Source organism: Pecten maximus, chromosome 16, assembly GCF_902652985.1.
Source record: "Pecten maximus chromosome 16, xPecMax1.1, whole genome shotgun sequence".
Classification (NCBI taxonomy): domain Eukaryota; kingdom Metazoa; phylum Mollusca; class Bivalvia; order Pectinida; family Pectinidae; genus Pecten; species Pecten maximus.
Genome location: NC_047030.1, coordinates 7,314,970 through 7,333,821, shown reverse-complemented (window position 1 = coordinate 7,333,821; position 18,852 = coordinate 7,314,970). Strand labels below are relative to the sequence as shown.

Below are 18,852 nucleotides of genomic sequence, written 5' to 3'. Positions count from 1 at the left end.
TCTGGCCTTTACACCAGGTATATGTAGGCAGATATCTACCTGTCAGAATGTCTAAGTTTGGTGTCAGGGTCAGAGGAAACTCACACTACCTTGGAATAGGTTGTAATACTTTGGCTCTCACAAGAAAAGCCCTTTTTGATACTGACAGAACATAGAAGACACATTATAATATATTCTCAATATTCTGAAATGTGTCATGAAAAATTTGCTTTGTTATCTTACAAATGGTACAAGAAGACAGACTGAAATCTATATCTGAAGCAACATACCTGTAATTTGTAATAAAGTATAGGTAAATTAGGGCTTTTCTTTTTTTCCTAAAATTGCAGTCTTGAAAGAAAATCAAATTTCTGCATCTCGCGTTGAAGACCATTGGCCTTTGAATTTCATCCTGACATACTTCCAGGTACATTTTTGTATACTGAGCACAACATCCTTGGATTTAGAAGATTGATCAACATTGTTAATGTATCCTTTTGGCAACAGAAAAAAAAAAGAAAGAAAGAAAAGAAAAAGAAACAAATATTTTAATAAGGTCATAAAGCGATCATTCAGTTAAGCTTTCAATACAAAGATGCATCCATACATATATGTGAAGACAATTAATACCTATGAAAACAGAGAATAAATACGTTGATTGTCCCATTCCATTTGGTGACATAGAAATGCTACCAAATGGAATAGGTTAGTGTAAGGGAAAGAGACCAAAAAAATAATGAATTCCATGAATGCCTCCCAAAATATCCTTAATATTCATAATCTTTATATATATTTGTTCAATCAAACTAAAACAAGACTTGTAATTTCTGCTCCTCTACGATACACTACAACACAAGTATTGCAGTGTATCGTAGAGGAGCAAAAATTACACGTCTAATTTTAATTAGATTGATATTTGTTGTTCCTTCATTGATCAAAAATACTATGTGTACACCACACTCTGTAAATTTGTTCATAATTTTCCATAACCAAAATCCTTGGTTCATATTTTGACATAATCTTCTAGTTATTTTTCCATTTCAGTTGGATGAAATGACTACAAATTAATTATTAACTTTGAAAATTCTTGATAGAAACATGTGTAATTTCATCATCACTGTCTCATGTACTTGTCAAGATTTCAGAAATTTTCTCATTGCTTATAAACTAGAAAATATTTCGTCTTCCCGTTGTCTAAAACACTGGACAAGATTTCAGTCTCTGTTCCCAGCTGCCCAGTACCGTGACACTGGATGACACATTTCTAACTGATAGGCCAATCCAGACAAAGAAATAATGATTTGACATATCAAAGAACATATTGCAAAAACATTTCTGATACGGGTATTATATACAAAGGTAGTCTATTAAAAATGACCCAGGAAATCTGCAACATTCAAATATACCAATGACTAACTTTATTTACATTAATATAAGCCAGGTGTTTTACCAGATTTATAAATAACATTTTTTATATATATAAATTATATATAAATTATATATGTAAAAATGAAAAAAAAAATCATTTCTTTCTTTTTAATTTTTCATCTCACCATAAACCTTACCTGTGTTTTTTTTGTTTTATTTTTCCCTTTCCTTTTTTAGGGTTTTATTGCCCTGTTTACAACATGATAATTTTGAGAAGGGGTATCTTGTACTTGTAGTACGTAGATGTTGGCTACCAAAGTGAACACCATATGACAGGTCTGTCGCATGCCATCTGGAGCATTTGAGGTAAAGTGTTTTGCCTAATAACACAACCATGATAGCGCATGACAGTCTGTGATCCCAGCTTCCTGAGAAACACAAACTACCCAGAGACAGGATGAAACACTGAACATCACCTGTGGCTGAATTAGTCCACGACACAGATTATTGTCCTAATGCTTCCCCGTAAATGGAACATCAGGACAGAATCTGGCTATCCAAATTATATCACAATTAGGCTTTTATTTAGTTTAAAGACAAAAAATGAATCGTTTTTGAAAATCACATCAATCATTATGCATACACTTCGTTTACAAGAGACAAGAGTTTCCGTATTTTAACAAGTAATGTACTTATGTCTATAAATAAAACATGTGACTACTGATATAAGCTGTCACACTTAGAATGTTCACACAACAATGTACTGAGGGCCACACTGTGACAGAGTACAGCGACATCTAAAGTATCACACAACGATGTACTGAGGGCCACACTGTGACAGAGTACAGCGACATCTAAAGTATCACACAACGATGTACTGGGGGCCACACTGTGACAGAGTACAGCGACATCTAAAGTATCACACAACGATGTACTGAGGGCCACACTGTGACAGAGTACAGCGACATCTAAAGTATCACACAACGATGTACTGGGGGCCACACTGTGACAGAGTACAGCGACATCTAAAGTATCACACTTAATGTTCACACAACAATGTACTGAGGGCCACACTGTGACAGAGTACAGCGACATCTAAAGTATCACACAACGATGTACTGAGGGCCACACTGTGACAGAGTACAGCGACATCTAAAGTATCACACAACGATGTACTGGGGGCCACACTGTGACAGAGTACAGCGACATCTAAAGTATCACACTTAATGTTCACACAACAATGTACTGAGGGCCACACTGTGACAGAGTACAGCGACATCTAAAGTATCACACAACGATGTACTGAGGGCCACACTGTGACAGAGTACAGCGACATCTAAAGTATCACACTTAATGTCTTCACAAGTTCTGTTACAAAATATAATTCAGTTTACTTTCAGGAGACGAAAAAACTTCCTCGTAATTCCCGGTACAATTGAGCTTTCTTATTTTATCACAAATAAAAAATACCTATGTAATCTTTGGAAAAGAAAATCTGTGAAGTTCCTCTAATTGTTTATCAAATGAAAAAAATAAATAAATAAAAGATTTATTCAATTGGTTAGAAATGGAAGGCCTAAAAAAATTGTCAATTTGGTATAATATGTTACCATTATTGCCTTTGGTGTTATGTAAAAATCTAAATTAAATACATTTTCATTGAACATTAGAATGTGAAAAATATATAAAATACAATTATGTATTTCATGACTGTGAAAACAGCAAAATTTAATCCCCCATCAATTTTACCAACTATACAGTAAGTTACTCTATCAGAAAGTCTTACTGAATTTCACACACAGTGTATAACCACTTTTCTTGTAACTAACAACTTAATTCACTATGGCTACAAGTAACAGGGGAAGTTGGGGTTTTTTCAGCAACCTTTATATAATGAAATATTCTTTTTATAAAGACAGAATATCATTTGTACATTTGCCTTATATGAATACAATGAATAAATGAGCATTCGATGAACATTGTATTTAACGGCACCACATCTCCAACAAGGAGTAATTATGATCGACTGAAATATTAAATTTGTAAAATTAAAATTAAAATTGTATAATTTTGTACGACACAAAAAATGTAACTTACTTTTTGCTATCATTCTTAGCCCCCATCGGCTGTCAAGAAATTACTATACCAACAGAGTAAAACAAAGGGAAGTAACTGTGATAGATCAGAATGTACACCCTCAAAAAGATTGAGCTTCCTTTCACCTTTTGGATTTAAAGTGGATACATGATTAATTACTCAATCTCTATATTTTGTATGTAAATTTTGGTCAGATGGGTGATCATTTTAGGACGCTGCTTTTGTTGGGTGTTAATCAGATATATTTCTATATTGTGGGTGTCATTTGTTGGTGTTAATTAGATATATTTCTATATTGTGGGTGTCATTTGTTGGTGTTAATTAGATATATTTCTATATTGTGGGTGTCATTTGTTGGTGTTAATTAGATATACTTTTATACAGTGGGAAGCATTTTATACATTTTTGTGTGAAGCAGTTGTTGGCAGAATAGCATCTTTAACAGTACAAGCTACAACACAAACAAAATTTAAATCAACCATAAATAAATTTCATTGATGAACAACATCTGGAATGTTTAACAGTGCAATTTGATATATATCTCAGGAGTAACCGTGATCAATCCAATGTTTCTAATACTAGATAAGAATCTCACAACATTAAACAAATTTTCAAAGCTAATTCTAACTCATCCCAGTAATAAATTATCAATCTAATTTTAACTACAAAGAAAAACATAGTAACAATGATCATTTGTTTTAAAATAAAGCTTTAAGTTTTAACACTGCAAATCCAAATTTTTAAATTTTAGGAAATAATCAGTTCACTTCCAACATTAAGGGCAGATAATGCATCTAGGGCCGGTTCGTCTTTGCAGACAAACTGCATGGAGGACAACTCTGGTCTAACCTTTTGGAATGAGATAAATGAAAACAACCCTGATTGCACCCTACTCTAAGGGGAGATATACTCTAAGGGGAGATAAGTCATAAGGTCACAGTCTAGACAAAAGGGAGATAATTTGTCAGGTAATACCATGTATTAATAAAGAGAGATAAGTCATCAGGGCACATCTTCCACTAAAGAGAGATAATTTGGCAGGTAATACCCTGTTCATCCTATACACTAAGGGGAGTTAATTCACCCAGGCTCCTCATACACTAATGGGAGGTAATTCATCAGGTCTCCCCATACACTAAGGGGAGTTAATTCATCAGGTCTCCCCATACACTAAGGGGAGTTAATTCATCAGGTCTTCCCATAAACTAACTTAATTCATCAGGTCTTCCCATAAACTAACAGGAGATATTTCTAAAGGGAATAAATCTAATAACACATAAATATATATATATGTATATCACATTTGTAAAACAATATACTTATCACATAAATATATATCATAAAAAAAGAACATATCAGTTAAATCAAGGATTTTTTTAATTCTTTTTTTTTTTAAATATTTTTTTGGATAAAGATAAATTAAAAATAGTGTATTACCCCCACATATTCCCCTGCATAGCACCTGCTTTACAATTGAGGAAAAACACTTCAAGCTGCAGCTTCTGTCTTCATTACATTAAAGGACATAACATTTTGATTTGAAATCTCAATACACTATCATTGACAAAATATTAATGAATATCTATTTATTTTTTCAAAGTCATGTTACTTCAACATAAACCATGTTTTTGCATTCTTTAGTCTGATATTTTACACATTTAACAGTAGGTAGTAGTCAGGTGGAATAGAGATCATTGTGTTGAGTTAGTTATAAGAAAGTTACATTTGGATGTTTACATCAGGCATGTCCCAGGAAAACTGTCAGGTCTGGTCCTGGGTTTCAAATACTTCACAGATGGATGTTGAAATTATCATGAAGGAATTCATGAAAATATGGACTCCATGCTTGGACCTGCATTTAGAATTCATCATGAAGGACTCGCTTCACATCAACACATTTACTGCTGACAAAGATATCTTTGTTCATCATCATTTCCTCCATGGAGATAAGCCCGTCCTTGTTCTCGTCCATCATGTTTATCAGGTTCTGGGTTTCAGACCTAGCCTGGTCGGGATTCCTGGGGTCAACGTACACCTGCAAACCAGGAAACACAATTGTACAGCATGCCACACATACAGTATAATTATTCTAATATTAGTTACAGAACTCCTAAAAGGGAGGTTTGTTTAGGTGTTTAACGTCCTTGCAATAGCCAAGGTCATATGAGGACGGGTCCCCAAGGGAAGGGGATGGGAAGAGGGGTGGGTGGTGAATTTAGTTTAGTTATGTCCATCTTTATTTCCCTAACAGATGTATCCTAATTGTGACCTATTCCTCACCGTCCAACCCTCGTTCAAAAATCACCGGACACTGCTTTAAGTCCGATCCAATGGAGTCAATGATTCAGGTTATGGGTTAGAACGGTGCCAGTAAATTCCTGGTAATCTTATTTTTATTACCCATTACTATGATTAAAAAGCTGAGATAATTCTATATACATGTACTGCTTTATCAAATTACTTATGTGGTTTATATAGTGCTTTATTAAAACATGTTGTCTCAATGTGGTTCATAAATTATAATCTGTGGTTATTGGGCTGGTCGCAATGTTAACCTGGCCAATGGCTCCCTGGGGAGCATATAGCTGGAGCCGTCACACTGAACTAAAAGCTTACTACCACATATCTACAACTGAATCTTCTGGAAAGAAACTGAGTAAAGTATGTTGTTTAATGATATACAACACAGAATATTGACCAAGTAACACTTCAATTACTGGTCAACTGTCCTACCACTACAATACTGCAACTTTATGAAAACCTTTTAGTAATATACATTCTGAGGTCTGTTATAACACCTTTATCAGTAATATACATTCTGTTATAACACCTTTATCAGTAATATACATTCTGTTATAACACCTTTATCAGTAATATACATTCTGAGGTCTGTTATAACACCTTTATCAGTAATATACATTCTGTTATAACACCTTTATCAGTAATATACATTCTGTTATAACACCTTTATCAGTAATGTACATTCTGTTATAACACCTTTATCAGTAATATACATTCTGTTATAACACCTTTATCAGTAATATACATTCTGTTATAACACCTTTATCAGTAATATACATTCTGAGGTCTGTTATAACACCTTTATCAGTAATGTACATTCTGTTATAACACCTTTATCAGTAATATACATTCTGTTATAACATCTTTATCAGTAATATACATTCTGTTATAACACCTTTATCAGTAATATACATTCTGAGGTCTGTTATAACACCTTTATCAGTAATGTACATTCTGTTATAACACCTTTATCAGTAATATACATTCTGTTATAACACCTTTATCAGTAATATACATTCTGAGGTCCGTTATAACACCTTTATCAGTGATATACATTCTGTTATAACACCTTTATCAGTAATATACATTCTGTTATAACACCTGTATCAGTAATATACATTCTGTTATAACACCTTTATCAGTAATATACATTCTGAGGTCCGTTATAACACCTTTATCAGTGATATACATTCTGTTATAACACCTTTATCAGTAATGTACATTCTGTTATAACACCTTTATCAGTAATATACATTCTGAGGTCTGTTATAACACCTTTATCAGTAATATACATTCTGTTATAACACCTTTATCAGTAATATACATTCTGTTATAATACCTTTATCAGTAATATACATTCTGAGGTCTGTTATAACACCTTTATCAGTAATATACATTCTGTTTATAAACACCTTTATCAGTAATATACATTCTGAGGTCTGTTATAACACCTTTATCAGTAATATACATTCTGTTATAACACCTTTATCAGTAATATACATTCTGTTATAACACCTTTATCAGTAATATACATTCTGTTATAACACCTTTATCAGTGATATACATTCTGTTATGACACCTTTATCAGTAATGTACATTCTGTTATAACACCTTTATCAGTAATATACATTCTGTTATAACACCTTTATCAGTAATATACATTCTGAGGTCTGTTATAACACCTTTATCAGTAATATACATTCTGTTATAACACCTTTATCCAGTTAATATACCTTCTGAGGTCTGTATAACACCTTTCTTAGTAATATACATTCTGTTATAACACCTTTATCAGTAATATACATTCTGAGGTCTGTTATAACACCTTTATCAGTAATATACATTCTGTTATAACACCTTTATCAGTAATATACATTCTGAGGTCTGTTATAACACCTTTATCAGTAATGTACATTCTGTTATAACACCTTTATCAGTAATATACATTCTGAGGTCTGTTATAACACCTTTATCAGTAATATACATTCTGTTATAACACCTTTATCAGTAATATACATTCTGTTATAATACCTTTATCAGTAATATACATTCTGAGGTCTGTTATAACACCTTTATCAGTAATATACATTCTGTTATAACACCTTTATCAGTAATATACATTCTGAGGTCTGTTATAACACCTTTATCAGTAATATACATTCTGTTATAACACCTTTATCAGTAATATACATTCTGTTATAACACCTTTATCAGTAATATACATTCTGTTATAACACCTTTATCAGTGATATACATTCTGTTATGACACCTTTATCAGTAATGTACATTCTGTTATAACACCTTTATCAGTAATATACATTCTGTTATAACACCTTTATCAGTAATATACATTCTGAGGTCTGTTATAACACCTTTATCAGTAATATACATTCTGTTATAACACCTTTATCAGTAATATACATTCTGAGGTCTGTTATAATACCTTTATCAGTAATATACATTCTGTTATAACACCTTTATCAGTAATATACATTCTGTTATAACACCTTTATCAGTAATGTACATTCTGTTATAACACCTTTATCAGTAATGTACATTCTGTTATAACACCTTTATCAGTAATATACATTCTGTTTTAACACCTTTATCAGTAATATACATTCTGTTATAACACCTTTATCAGTAATATACATTCTGTTATAACACCTTTATCAGTAATATACATTCTGTTATAATACCTTTATCAGTAATATACATTCTGTTATAACACCTTTATCAGTAATATACATTCTGTTATAACACCTTTATCAGTAATATACATTCTGTTACAACACCTGTATCAGTAATATACATTCTGTTATAATACCTTTATCAGTAATATACATTCTGTTATAACACCTTTATCAGTAATGTACATTCTGTTATAACACCTTTATCAGTAATATACATTCTGTTATAACACCTTTATCAGTAATATACATTCTGTTATAACACCTTTATCAGTAATATACATTCTGTTATAACACCTTTATCAGTAATATACTTACCAAAAGCTCATTTTTATCTGCCTTTTTATCTCCATTTTTATCGATAGAATTCTTGAACTCCTCACGCCTCTCTTCCTGCCATTTACGGTCCATCTCTTTCTGCTCCTCCCCGACGATTTCCCCTGGGGGCAGGGCACAGAACTCTTCCTCAGTCAGCATATCATCCTTGTCTACATCTGTAACAGTCATAAATAACAATTTTAAAATAATAAAAAATCATCTTTATATATCTAAATATATATATTTGCGCCTTACTATAAGATATCCAGGTGAAATATTCATGGCATTCGGAATCGTTTTTTAGAATGTTTATTTTTTTCTCATAATCTAACTACATGAAAAGAGGAGAATTTACATTACAAGACCAAGAACTTGATGGAAATAGTGTGTTGTTCACTAATGTCAGGGCCTTCCTTGTCTGGGGGTCGGGGGGCATAATTATAGTTATTTCTGTTGCTTTTTTATTTTTATTTTTTGAAATAGTGCATTATTTTCAGGAAAATAATGCCAATAATGAAACTGTTTCTTTGAATTCCTAACACCAAACATATCTTCATTCTGTACTGTACCGAGGCCATTAAGGATGGTTTCTAGCATGTTATTCAATGTGATCTTGCTCTGTTCCGGGTGACGGAAAGCCAGAAACTCCTCCTCAGTAAGTTTGTTGTTGTTATCCTGGTCTGCGTCCGTCCATCGGAACTTGTACCTCACCAGTGATTCCCTCTCTGTAAAATTTAATTTATACATAAAGAACTGTTTGAAAACAATGCCCAATTTGCCTTTTTGAAAATGGTCCAAAAATTAATATTTTCACCATTTCCAGGAAAATATGCATTATAATATAAAGAAGACATGATTCGTCTGGGATTTTTAAAATCAACATTTAAACAATTTGCACAAAAAAATAGTTCAGAATACTCAGATATAAAAAATATCATTACGTACGATTTTGATTGCTTTTTGTATAATTTATTTATCTTAAACGAATATCTTCAAACATATAAAAACGTGAATCATATTACTAAATCTCAAACAAATACTGTGCGCAAGGAGACATCATTATATTTTGGTTGTTAGCGGTTTTTGGGAAAAATTACATCCGGTCCCATCCTCAACTCATCAGGATTTATATTGAAATAAGCGCCATATTGATTCCTCCGAGATTTCCACATTTGTTCTAGCGAAATTTAGCGATGATCACCTAATTAGGTGGCTGTTTCACAGCACCTAAAAAAATATCAGATAATTCTGAGATGAAATTTTCTATGTTATTCTATTTTTTCATTCCAAAAAAATCTTTATCTTATCATAATCCATCTGAAAAACCTTCACACAAACATTGATTATCAAAGTTTGCTGTGTTTAATGTCAAGTGAACAGCAAGTGTTATTTTGTGGCAAGGTCCCCTTGTAGTAGTTGGTGACTACCTCACTGAACAACATGGGAGACCTGTGACATGCCATCCAGGACGATCAAAGGTTAAAGTGTCTTACCCAAGGACACAACCACATTTCTCAGCTTCCCTAGAAACTCAAAGCTTAAAGATGGTCTGTCTTGTACTATAAGATCACTAAAACCTTGGTCTGTCTTGTACTATAAGATCACTAAAACCTTTATCTTGACCTTTGACCTTCATAACATTAACAAAGGTGTAGAAACAGACAACATACCATCATCCTTCATGTCAATGGTGTCATAGTCCTCTACATGTTTAGCGGCCTTAGAATTTTCATACCCTTTGGCCAGCAGGAAGTGCCTGTAGTATTCCTTCCATTCAATGTACCCTGAAATCATATCAAATGTACAGCATAAAGGGATTAGGAATTTATCAATTTCTTAACCAAGTGTGTCAGCATTTCAGAACTACAGCAGGAAGAAAAGTGGCCTGTATCATGTTTATTTGTCAATAAATTACGCAAAAAGGTGAAATATCTCTACAAATATAAGATCATGTTGGTCAACATAAGTGAGATTTCATTCACCAAAAAATTTAATTAAAATTAACATGTCTAAAACAAGTGCCTTATTCTCTACACAGTCTGGATTAAAAGCATCTGATTCAGTGTTTCCCTATCATGAGGACTGTATATAATGATAATGCAGTTGACAGGGCTTTTTCGGCATAGCCGTATAATATTCTTCTGGCCCCGGATATGATGCGACAGGTGGCATTACTGGTCAAGATAAAGTAAGTGATTGGTCAATGTAGCGGAAAATGCAAAATTCAGATATGCTGTTAAAAAATGAAACAAAATTTAAGATTGAATGCAAACTGAATAAGTGGATGTATCTTTTCAAATGACACGCTAATAAAATTATATACCTGGTTCAAATGCAGTCTTATTATCACCAAAAATGATTCAAACATATAATTTTGTTATCAATTTATTTCACCAGCAGTTTTTCATTACAGCCACCAGCATTAAACTATGCTGTTTATCTTATCTTGTTCAAAGATATTTCTTGTTATCACTGGTTTCGGGATAGTCTTTTTTTATCTCATTTTGAAAACAAACTTAGTGAATTGGAAGTAAACTGAAAATTTTAGGAATTTTGCTTAATTATAATTATATAATTATAGTTGGGAATGGGGCTCATAAACGGCCCCAAAATGCCCTAAGAGAAAGCCCTGGCCTGTGTTTCTATTATAACTGATAGCAGTCTCGTTGGTAAATGAAAATACCTTTCTTCTGTGGATCCATGTGACTGAATATGTGGGCATTCTCCATCACGGATTCATTAAAATGTTCATTGATTTTCATTAAAATCCACTTGTGCATTTCATTCACATCCATATGGCCATCTCCATTAGTATCAACTCTACAAAACAAAGTAAAAGATCTAAACCACACAGTTCTGTCAACATTTTTATCATATCTGACACATTTCAGTCTTGTCATCAAGATCAAATGTACCTTGGTGAGCTGGTTTCCCCACACAGTTAGACCCCTCAAGTACTTCCACCCAGGTCAACAAATGTGATAAGTTTCAGCTGATATAACTTGTTCTGTAATTGTTTTAGAATATTAAACTTTGATAATTTTAATGTAGCTGAAAAAAAGAGACTACCCTAGCTATAGAAGTAAGCTTAATTATTGGACATGTCACAGATGAAACAGTCATGTCATCCTTGGGTTTGTGTTTTGTACTCAGTGTTTTTCTTGCCATAATGACAATTTGACAGCCTTAAGCTTGAAAGTGCTCATATATATATACAAGAGGTCTAATATGCCTGATTATATAATACATCAGCGTTTTGACACGTGTCCAAAGTTAGCTTACCATGTTGAATCTTTAAATCCCCTCTTTGTTTTTGTTAATACACAGATATATACATGTATAAAACTTTATCAAACGGAACTTCATAATCCCCTATTTTCATTTCATTTAATGTCTTTCAAATCAGCTCAGTCATATCAAGAATTCTTAAGTAAAGTGTGAAATAAACATCTATAAATAGAACCAACCCTGCACATACCATGTTACATATCCAGGTGATAAACAGAAAAACATGGGTTTGCTTGTCAAATGCTTAGGAGTGCCATGATAGCTTGTTACAGGTGCTTTGTCACAGATTCACCAATGTAAGTTGGGTGGACTAAGACCTCTCATACGTAGAAGTACAAGAAAATCTAATAAAATTTGGCTTATTTATGACTGTAAGAACTAGCCTCATTTCAACAATACAAATGCTGATATGTTATACTGTCAACTTTTTTTTACATTAGTTTGCTACACTAATCATTATTTTGACAGCACCCATGACAAGAATAATCTTTAAGTTTGATAAGGATCTATAAACCTCTTTACAAGATCAATCAAAGTACTTGAAGTACTGTAAACGAACATTATTGTTTAATGCAAAATCAGTAATCTTCTAAGTTTAAAGTTGATAAATTTACTGATATCGGTTTAGGAATTAATTGCAAATAATTTGAAATGTTTGCAGCTGTTCTGATATGATTGTTAGGGCTGGGTATTGCGGACCAAAACCGTATTGCAATATATTGCAATATTCAACAGAAACTTGCAATACGTATTGCAATATTATTGACCTTAGTACCATCAACTTGCTCGTCGTCCGCCATTTTTCGTTTCTAGTAAACAATCATAATCTCGAAAGTGCTTGATTTTAACGTAGATGTCCCATACGGCCAAGCGCTTTAGAGACAATGAAACAAGCGCCCCACCAATACGACATAATGACGTTCTCGTGTGTTTCTTTCACGTTTACATAAGTAATTTACGCTATTGGTGCCAACACATAATGTTAAATCAGTGATTAATATGCCTTTTTGTTAACCATCGCGATATACCGGTTTCCAGGGTTTGTGTACCGGTATATCGTATCGACCTGCCAAATTCGCGGTATACCGGTATTTCGATATTATCGCGCACCTCTAATGATTGTACACATGCATGTTTCTGTAAGGTCCTAATTGAAATTGGAAGTTTGTTGATCTATCTTGGATGGATGAAAATAAAATATGTCTTCTTTCTTTCGGGAAGGCATCATCAGTTATAATACAGCCAGGACTCTGTGACCTTATTGATGCCAACTTCTAATATGCACTAAATTTAGGCTAGTTCCATCGTTAGTTTGGCATATTTCAACTTAATTTGATGAAACACACATAAAGAATTACTGAAAACCAAAACCAGAGCTGCTAATCAAGGCCCGGATTAGGAATGTATCCTATTGAAACTGTACTCAAGCATGTATTGTACTTCAAAACAAAAAAACTTGACTCCTTTTGTTCAGGAATCATTTGGTGTTAATAAATCTTTATATGAGAAGAAATATAAACTTCTGGTATAATTACAGTATTGTAAACAATGTGATAAAGAATAACAACCAGACAAACACCAACTTCATCGAATAATTCAGCAAACAGGAAAAGAAAACTTCAAGCTTCATTTTCAACTTCAAACCTGATCACAAAGATTACAGTCCATTCCATGGGACGACACACTCCCTATTTATTGTCCTTTTCCAATGTTGATCATCCACAAGTTCCACAGCAATATTATATAGAGAATCGATCACACTATTTCAGAAGTTATAAAACTACAAATAACAATTAAAGGCTGAATTTCAAATTAAGTGAATATCACAAGTGTTTTTGCATTTGTTTTTAGATAATCCGGATTTCCGTTTTCCGGCTTTAAAAAATATTACGTAGACGTAGTGCATAGTAAACGTAGCCATGTAACAGCTGATTTTAATCAGATTGACTTAACATGAACTTAACACCATCTCAGTAGTTCGTCACAATAGAAAATTTGGTCGTGAATTCGGTATTTTGCAAATTATTTCAAAATACTTCCAGGTAAATGAAAAAAAAATCATATGGTCTCTATACACACACCAAAGATTACTATATTGAGTCCATTCTCTCGTAAAAATATCGATTTTGGGTCCACTATCGGCCATTTCGGTAATTCAATTCTAATGACAATCGGGCCGCGATTCACAAATGAAAAATTAATTAAAATTCTGTCAAATAAACCTCTAATATTTTATATATGATACAATTAAGCATTGAGGAACATATATTTGGGTCAATTCTCTGAAAATAATGCCAATTTATATTATAATCAAGCCCCATTTTTCTTCGCGTCGGTATTTCCAAGTCCGCTTCACCTGTGGCCCGTTTCAGTAAATATTCTCGTCTTTGCCAAAATAAAAACAAGCTATATAATTGTTCATTTTAAACATGACAACAACTGCCAACCACACGTATCCAAAAATGTTTTTGTTGATATCATCTGAATATTGCCGTAGTTATCTGTCACTTCGATTGTAAACTAAAGTCATGGAAGAATCGACCAATCAAATTGGTATAACTTTTCATTTCCGTAATCTTGCAGTTACATCACTTACAACAGTAAATACGTTCCATACGTTCATTTGCATTTGATTTATTGGTCATTTTCGTCAAAGGAAAATGGTATATGGAAATCGCTGACAACGTTAACGCTATGACCAGTCACCCTGACCACAAATACCACTTTATTGTAAGCTTATACATATGTACAATTCTTTCTCGCAAATACGTACAGTAACCTATGATACAATGTATCGTCTCGTATGCCGTTATTGATATATTTCTTTCTCTAAATTATAGAAATATACACCTAGTTGATAATGATGTAACATTCTAGAATATATATATTACACATTTAAGTAAATCGCGGACATATTTGCAGACCTATGCTATAATGTCAGCCGTGTTGGAATGAACACGGAAGAGCAAAACTTTCTAAACATCCGGAGACGAATGCGCTTGCGCAATAGTTGTTTACATAAATATATTGACCTGGAGTTATTCGCAAAGTTCAGGTTCATTTTAGTCTTCACATTTCCCTAGCTTTGTATTTTAATCCCGTGTATTTGCATCGACTAAAACACCGACTCTCGCTTATATGCATATAAAAATTCCAAAAAATCGAAAAATTTTAATTGATTTTAGGGTATTTTTGTGATTTTCCCGTAATAAAAGTTTTATGAAAAGTGTTTTTAAGGACAACAATCACAGGAATCGCTTAGTCAACTGATGTTTAACTTGTAGAACTACCTCTAGTCAACTGGTGTTTAACTTGTAGAACTAACTCTAGTCAACTGGTGTTTAACTTATAGAATTAACTCTAGTCAACTGGTGTTTAACTTGTATAACTCCAGTCAACTGGTGTTTAACTTGTAAAACAAACTCTAGTCAACTGGTGTTTAACTTGTAGAACTAACTCTAGTCAACTGGTGTTTAACTTGTAGAACTAACTCTAGTCAACTGGTGTTTAACTTGTAGAACTAACTCTAGTCAACTGGTGTTTAACTTATAGAATTAACTCTAGTCAACTGGTGTTTAATTTGTATAACTCCAGTCAACTGGTGTTTAACTTGTAGAACTAACTCTAGTCAACTGGTGTTTAACTTGTAGAACTAACTCTAGTCAACTGGTGTTTAACTTGTAGAACTAACTCTAGTCAACTGGTGTTTAACTTGTAGAACTACCTCTAGTCAACTGGTGTTTAACTTGTAGAACTACCTCTAGTCAACTGGTGTTTAACTTGTAGAACTAACTCTAGTCAACTGGTGTTTAACTTATAGAATTAACTCTAGTCAACTGGTGTTTAACTTGTATAACTCTAGTCAACTGGTGTTTAACTTGTAGAACTAACTCTAGTCAACTGGTGTTTAACTTGTAGAACTAACTCTAGTCAACTTACTGGTGTTTAACTTGTAGAACTAACTCTAGTCAACTGGTGTTTAACTTGTAGAATAAATCCAGTCAACTGGTGTTTAACTTGTAGAACTAACTCTAGTCAACTGGTGTTTAACTTGTAGAACTAACTCTAGTCAACTTACTGGTGTTTAACTTGTAGAACTAACTCTAATCAACTGGTGTTTAACTTGTAGAATAAATCTAGTCAACTGGTGTTTAACTTGTAGAACTAACTCTAGTCAACTGGTGTTTAACTTGTAGAACTAACTCTAGTCAACTGGTGTTAATTAACTTGTAGAACTAACTCCCTGATTCTGTAGGCAAGCCTCCTCCCCCCCCCCCCCCCCCCCCCCCCAAAAAGTGGTTTAAATATATAGACACTGCAACCAGATAACAGTGACTTATTAATGCAAAACCTGGCAGTGTTATATTAGCCAACATTAGCTAACCATTTATATCGAAGTAGAGATAATAAGGTATTTTTATACATATTAGGCATTAATTCTGCCAACGAGGATCACTACACAGCTCAGTTGTGTTAGGCCAAATAAAATTGTAGTTGTGTTTCCCCTTTCCCAACCTACCCCATTTTTTTCTGCCAGCCCTAAAACATTTTATGATATTTTGAGTTGTAACTCCTAAATCATAGATGTTCTGTTCTGTAAATAATTGCCAGTCAAAGTCACATCTTCTGGTCCAAATATTTGGACACTTGCTTGCTTGTGGTACATTAAAGAGATTTGACTGAGATTTCACAGCCCCTGGTACAGATGCAAATATGACATAGCAGTGCTTCACTGAAAATCACATAATTGTAACAGAGCGCATGATTAATTAAATCTAAATTACTGTCTCCACTAGCAGCTAGTGTTTTATCAGGGTTACATACTCCCCTTCCAGGAAAGAACTTGTTCTCGAGTTTTTCTTGGAGTATAACAGTGATTTTTGTGGATACATGGGCGCCAACTTAAAGGGACATCACGGTAAACCAATTTTTATTTTGTATTTTTTTCATATTATTGGGTATATCTTTAAAAAAAATATCCTTATGAACATTAACCGTTCGAATTTGATGATATATGTATATAAAAAACATCAGTTATTAATTATAAAATGGTTATCACAATTCGTTGATCAATAGTCTGAATATGCAAATTTTGTGACATATACGATTACACGCATGCACACAACACACCAAAACACCTGAAAACAAAAATGGCTTCCAATGTGAATCGACTGCGGTTGAAAACGATAACAGCTTCCGCAATGAAGAGAATAATTGGAAAATGGGTCAAACACAATCCTAGAATTAAACTGGGGAAGCAGTACAATACAGTTCAAACATGAAAACCGCAGTAATACGGACGCTGCTCGTATTCTGCTTGATTGCTGGATAGTAGGTCATGACAATCTCGGTAATATTTACACAAACTCGGTAATATTTATACAGTCTGTACCAGTACATCGCTACTGTCACTATACTATATGCACGGTGTTTACACTTATTTACACATAAATATATGTGCCGGAATATAAACCACTGTATAATATCGTTATCCAACTAATCCAGATGGAATGTTTGTGTTGCCTCGATTTCAAAACAGTCACGTGATGATTTAAAAATAATTTCCGCGCTAAATTTAGAGGGGGATTCCCAACTAAATCAAGTGGTCAAGCTGGACATAGGGATCGACTGTGAACATTTGTACAGCACAGAAACATAACTGGAAAGGAACAAAACACGTACATTCAATGAAAATTACAACATTTTTACCGTGATGTCCCTTTAACACAGCACATGATTAATTACATCAAAATGACTGCTTCCACCAGGGATCGAACCCAAGACCTCTGGCTTACTAGTCTTACGCTCAACCGATCGAGCTAAAGAGAAGAACTCTCTAGCTGAGCAGTATATTGCGGCTAGTATTTTACCAGGGTTACACAATTACAATAAATTGTTGGGAGGCCCGTTGTCAGGAACTAAACAATATGGTAGATATAATAACCCTAAATACATACTTTTTAAAAATATCATGTAGCTTTGATTCAGCAACAGGAGCGGGATCGTCATCAATTTCCTCGTGATTGCCCAGAAAGGCCTCTTTATGAAAGTCTTTGTTGATATGACCGTCTTGCTCTAAGCGAACGGCATCGAGATGGTCTGGTGGGACAATTTTGTCAACTGACAAAACTGGCCGTTCTCCTAGATCTTTTGCTGGATCTTCCATATCCATGAGAACCACATCTCTTGCGACAATATCTTTAGGTGGTCTACTGTTTACAGCTGCTATAAATGCAACAACCAAAACAATCGCAATTTGTTCCATAGGCATAGTGCTGATTGCAGTCATCGCTTACTATGGGCGAACTTGATTCTAGCTTGCCGTCGCCAACTTACCGCCGGCACGTACATTCAAGCAAAGCGGTTCAGCATGGCCGACATAGACCACAACTTATTTATGTTTTATTTATTTTATACATTTATATATGAATAAACATATTAAAAAAGCGTTGTAAACAGCCAACGCTGCAGAACATTCAAGATCAACTCATTTTTCAATATGTATATGACTAAAATAGCCAGACAGGTTCAAAACAAGTTGAACTATCCTTAAACTTCTCACTTATCTAATCTTTCGGTTGAACACGTCGCCATCATTTTTGTCGGTGCTTCCAAACCGCCAGGAATTTACGCCAATCGACACGTGACGAAATTGCGGTCGCATATTTGGGACACAATCAAATAATGTTCTACCTTTTCTGCAAGAATGCCTGCACGTCAGAATCAAGTTTGCCCTATAACTCGTCCACGATACTTTTCCGAGTGTAAAATTCAGGGAACGAGGTTGCAAAGAAGATTTTCCGGTTCCGGT

At 33.7% G+C, this 18,852-nt stretch overlaps 1 protein-coding gene across 1 annotated transcript; it reads right to left on the bottom strand.

Annotated features, from left to right (window-relative positions):
• Window positions 1-509: 509 nt before the first annotated feature.
• On the bottom strand, window positions 510-18,449 carry LOC117345320 (45 kDa calcium-binding protein-like). Its single transcript, XM_033908388.1, has 6 exons — window positions 17,999-18,449; window positions 11,437-11,573; window positions 10,424-10,537; window positions 9,323-9,478; window positions 8,754-8,929; window positions 510-5,479 (listed from the first exon to the last, which is right to left on the bottom strand). The coding sequence occupies exons 1-6, from the start codon at window positions 18,328-18,330 to the stop codon at window positions 5,303-5,305; spliced, it is 1,092 nt and encodes a 363-aa protein (XP_033764279.1). The 5' UTR covers window positions 18,331-18,449; the 3' UTR covers window positions 510-5,302.
• Window positions 18,450-18,852: the final 403 nt, after the last annotated feature.

What these genes read in the sequence shown, in the direction of transcription:
- LOC117345320 (XM_033908388.1), bottom strand. Translation starts at nt 18,330, where the DNA reads ATGACTGCAATCAGCACTATGCCTATGGAACAAATTGCGATTGTTTTG. An exon ending in CTACATGATATTTTTAAAAA is followed by an intron (nt 11,574 to 17,998) that starts GTATGTATTTAG and finishes TTTGTTTTGTAG; the next exon opens with AGTTGATACTAATGGAGATG. An exon ending in AACCATCCTTAATGGCCTCG is followed by an intron (nt 8,930 to 9,322) that starts GTACAGTACAGA and finishes TGACTGTTACAG; the next exon opens with ATGTAGACAAGGATGATATG.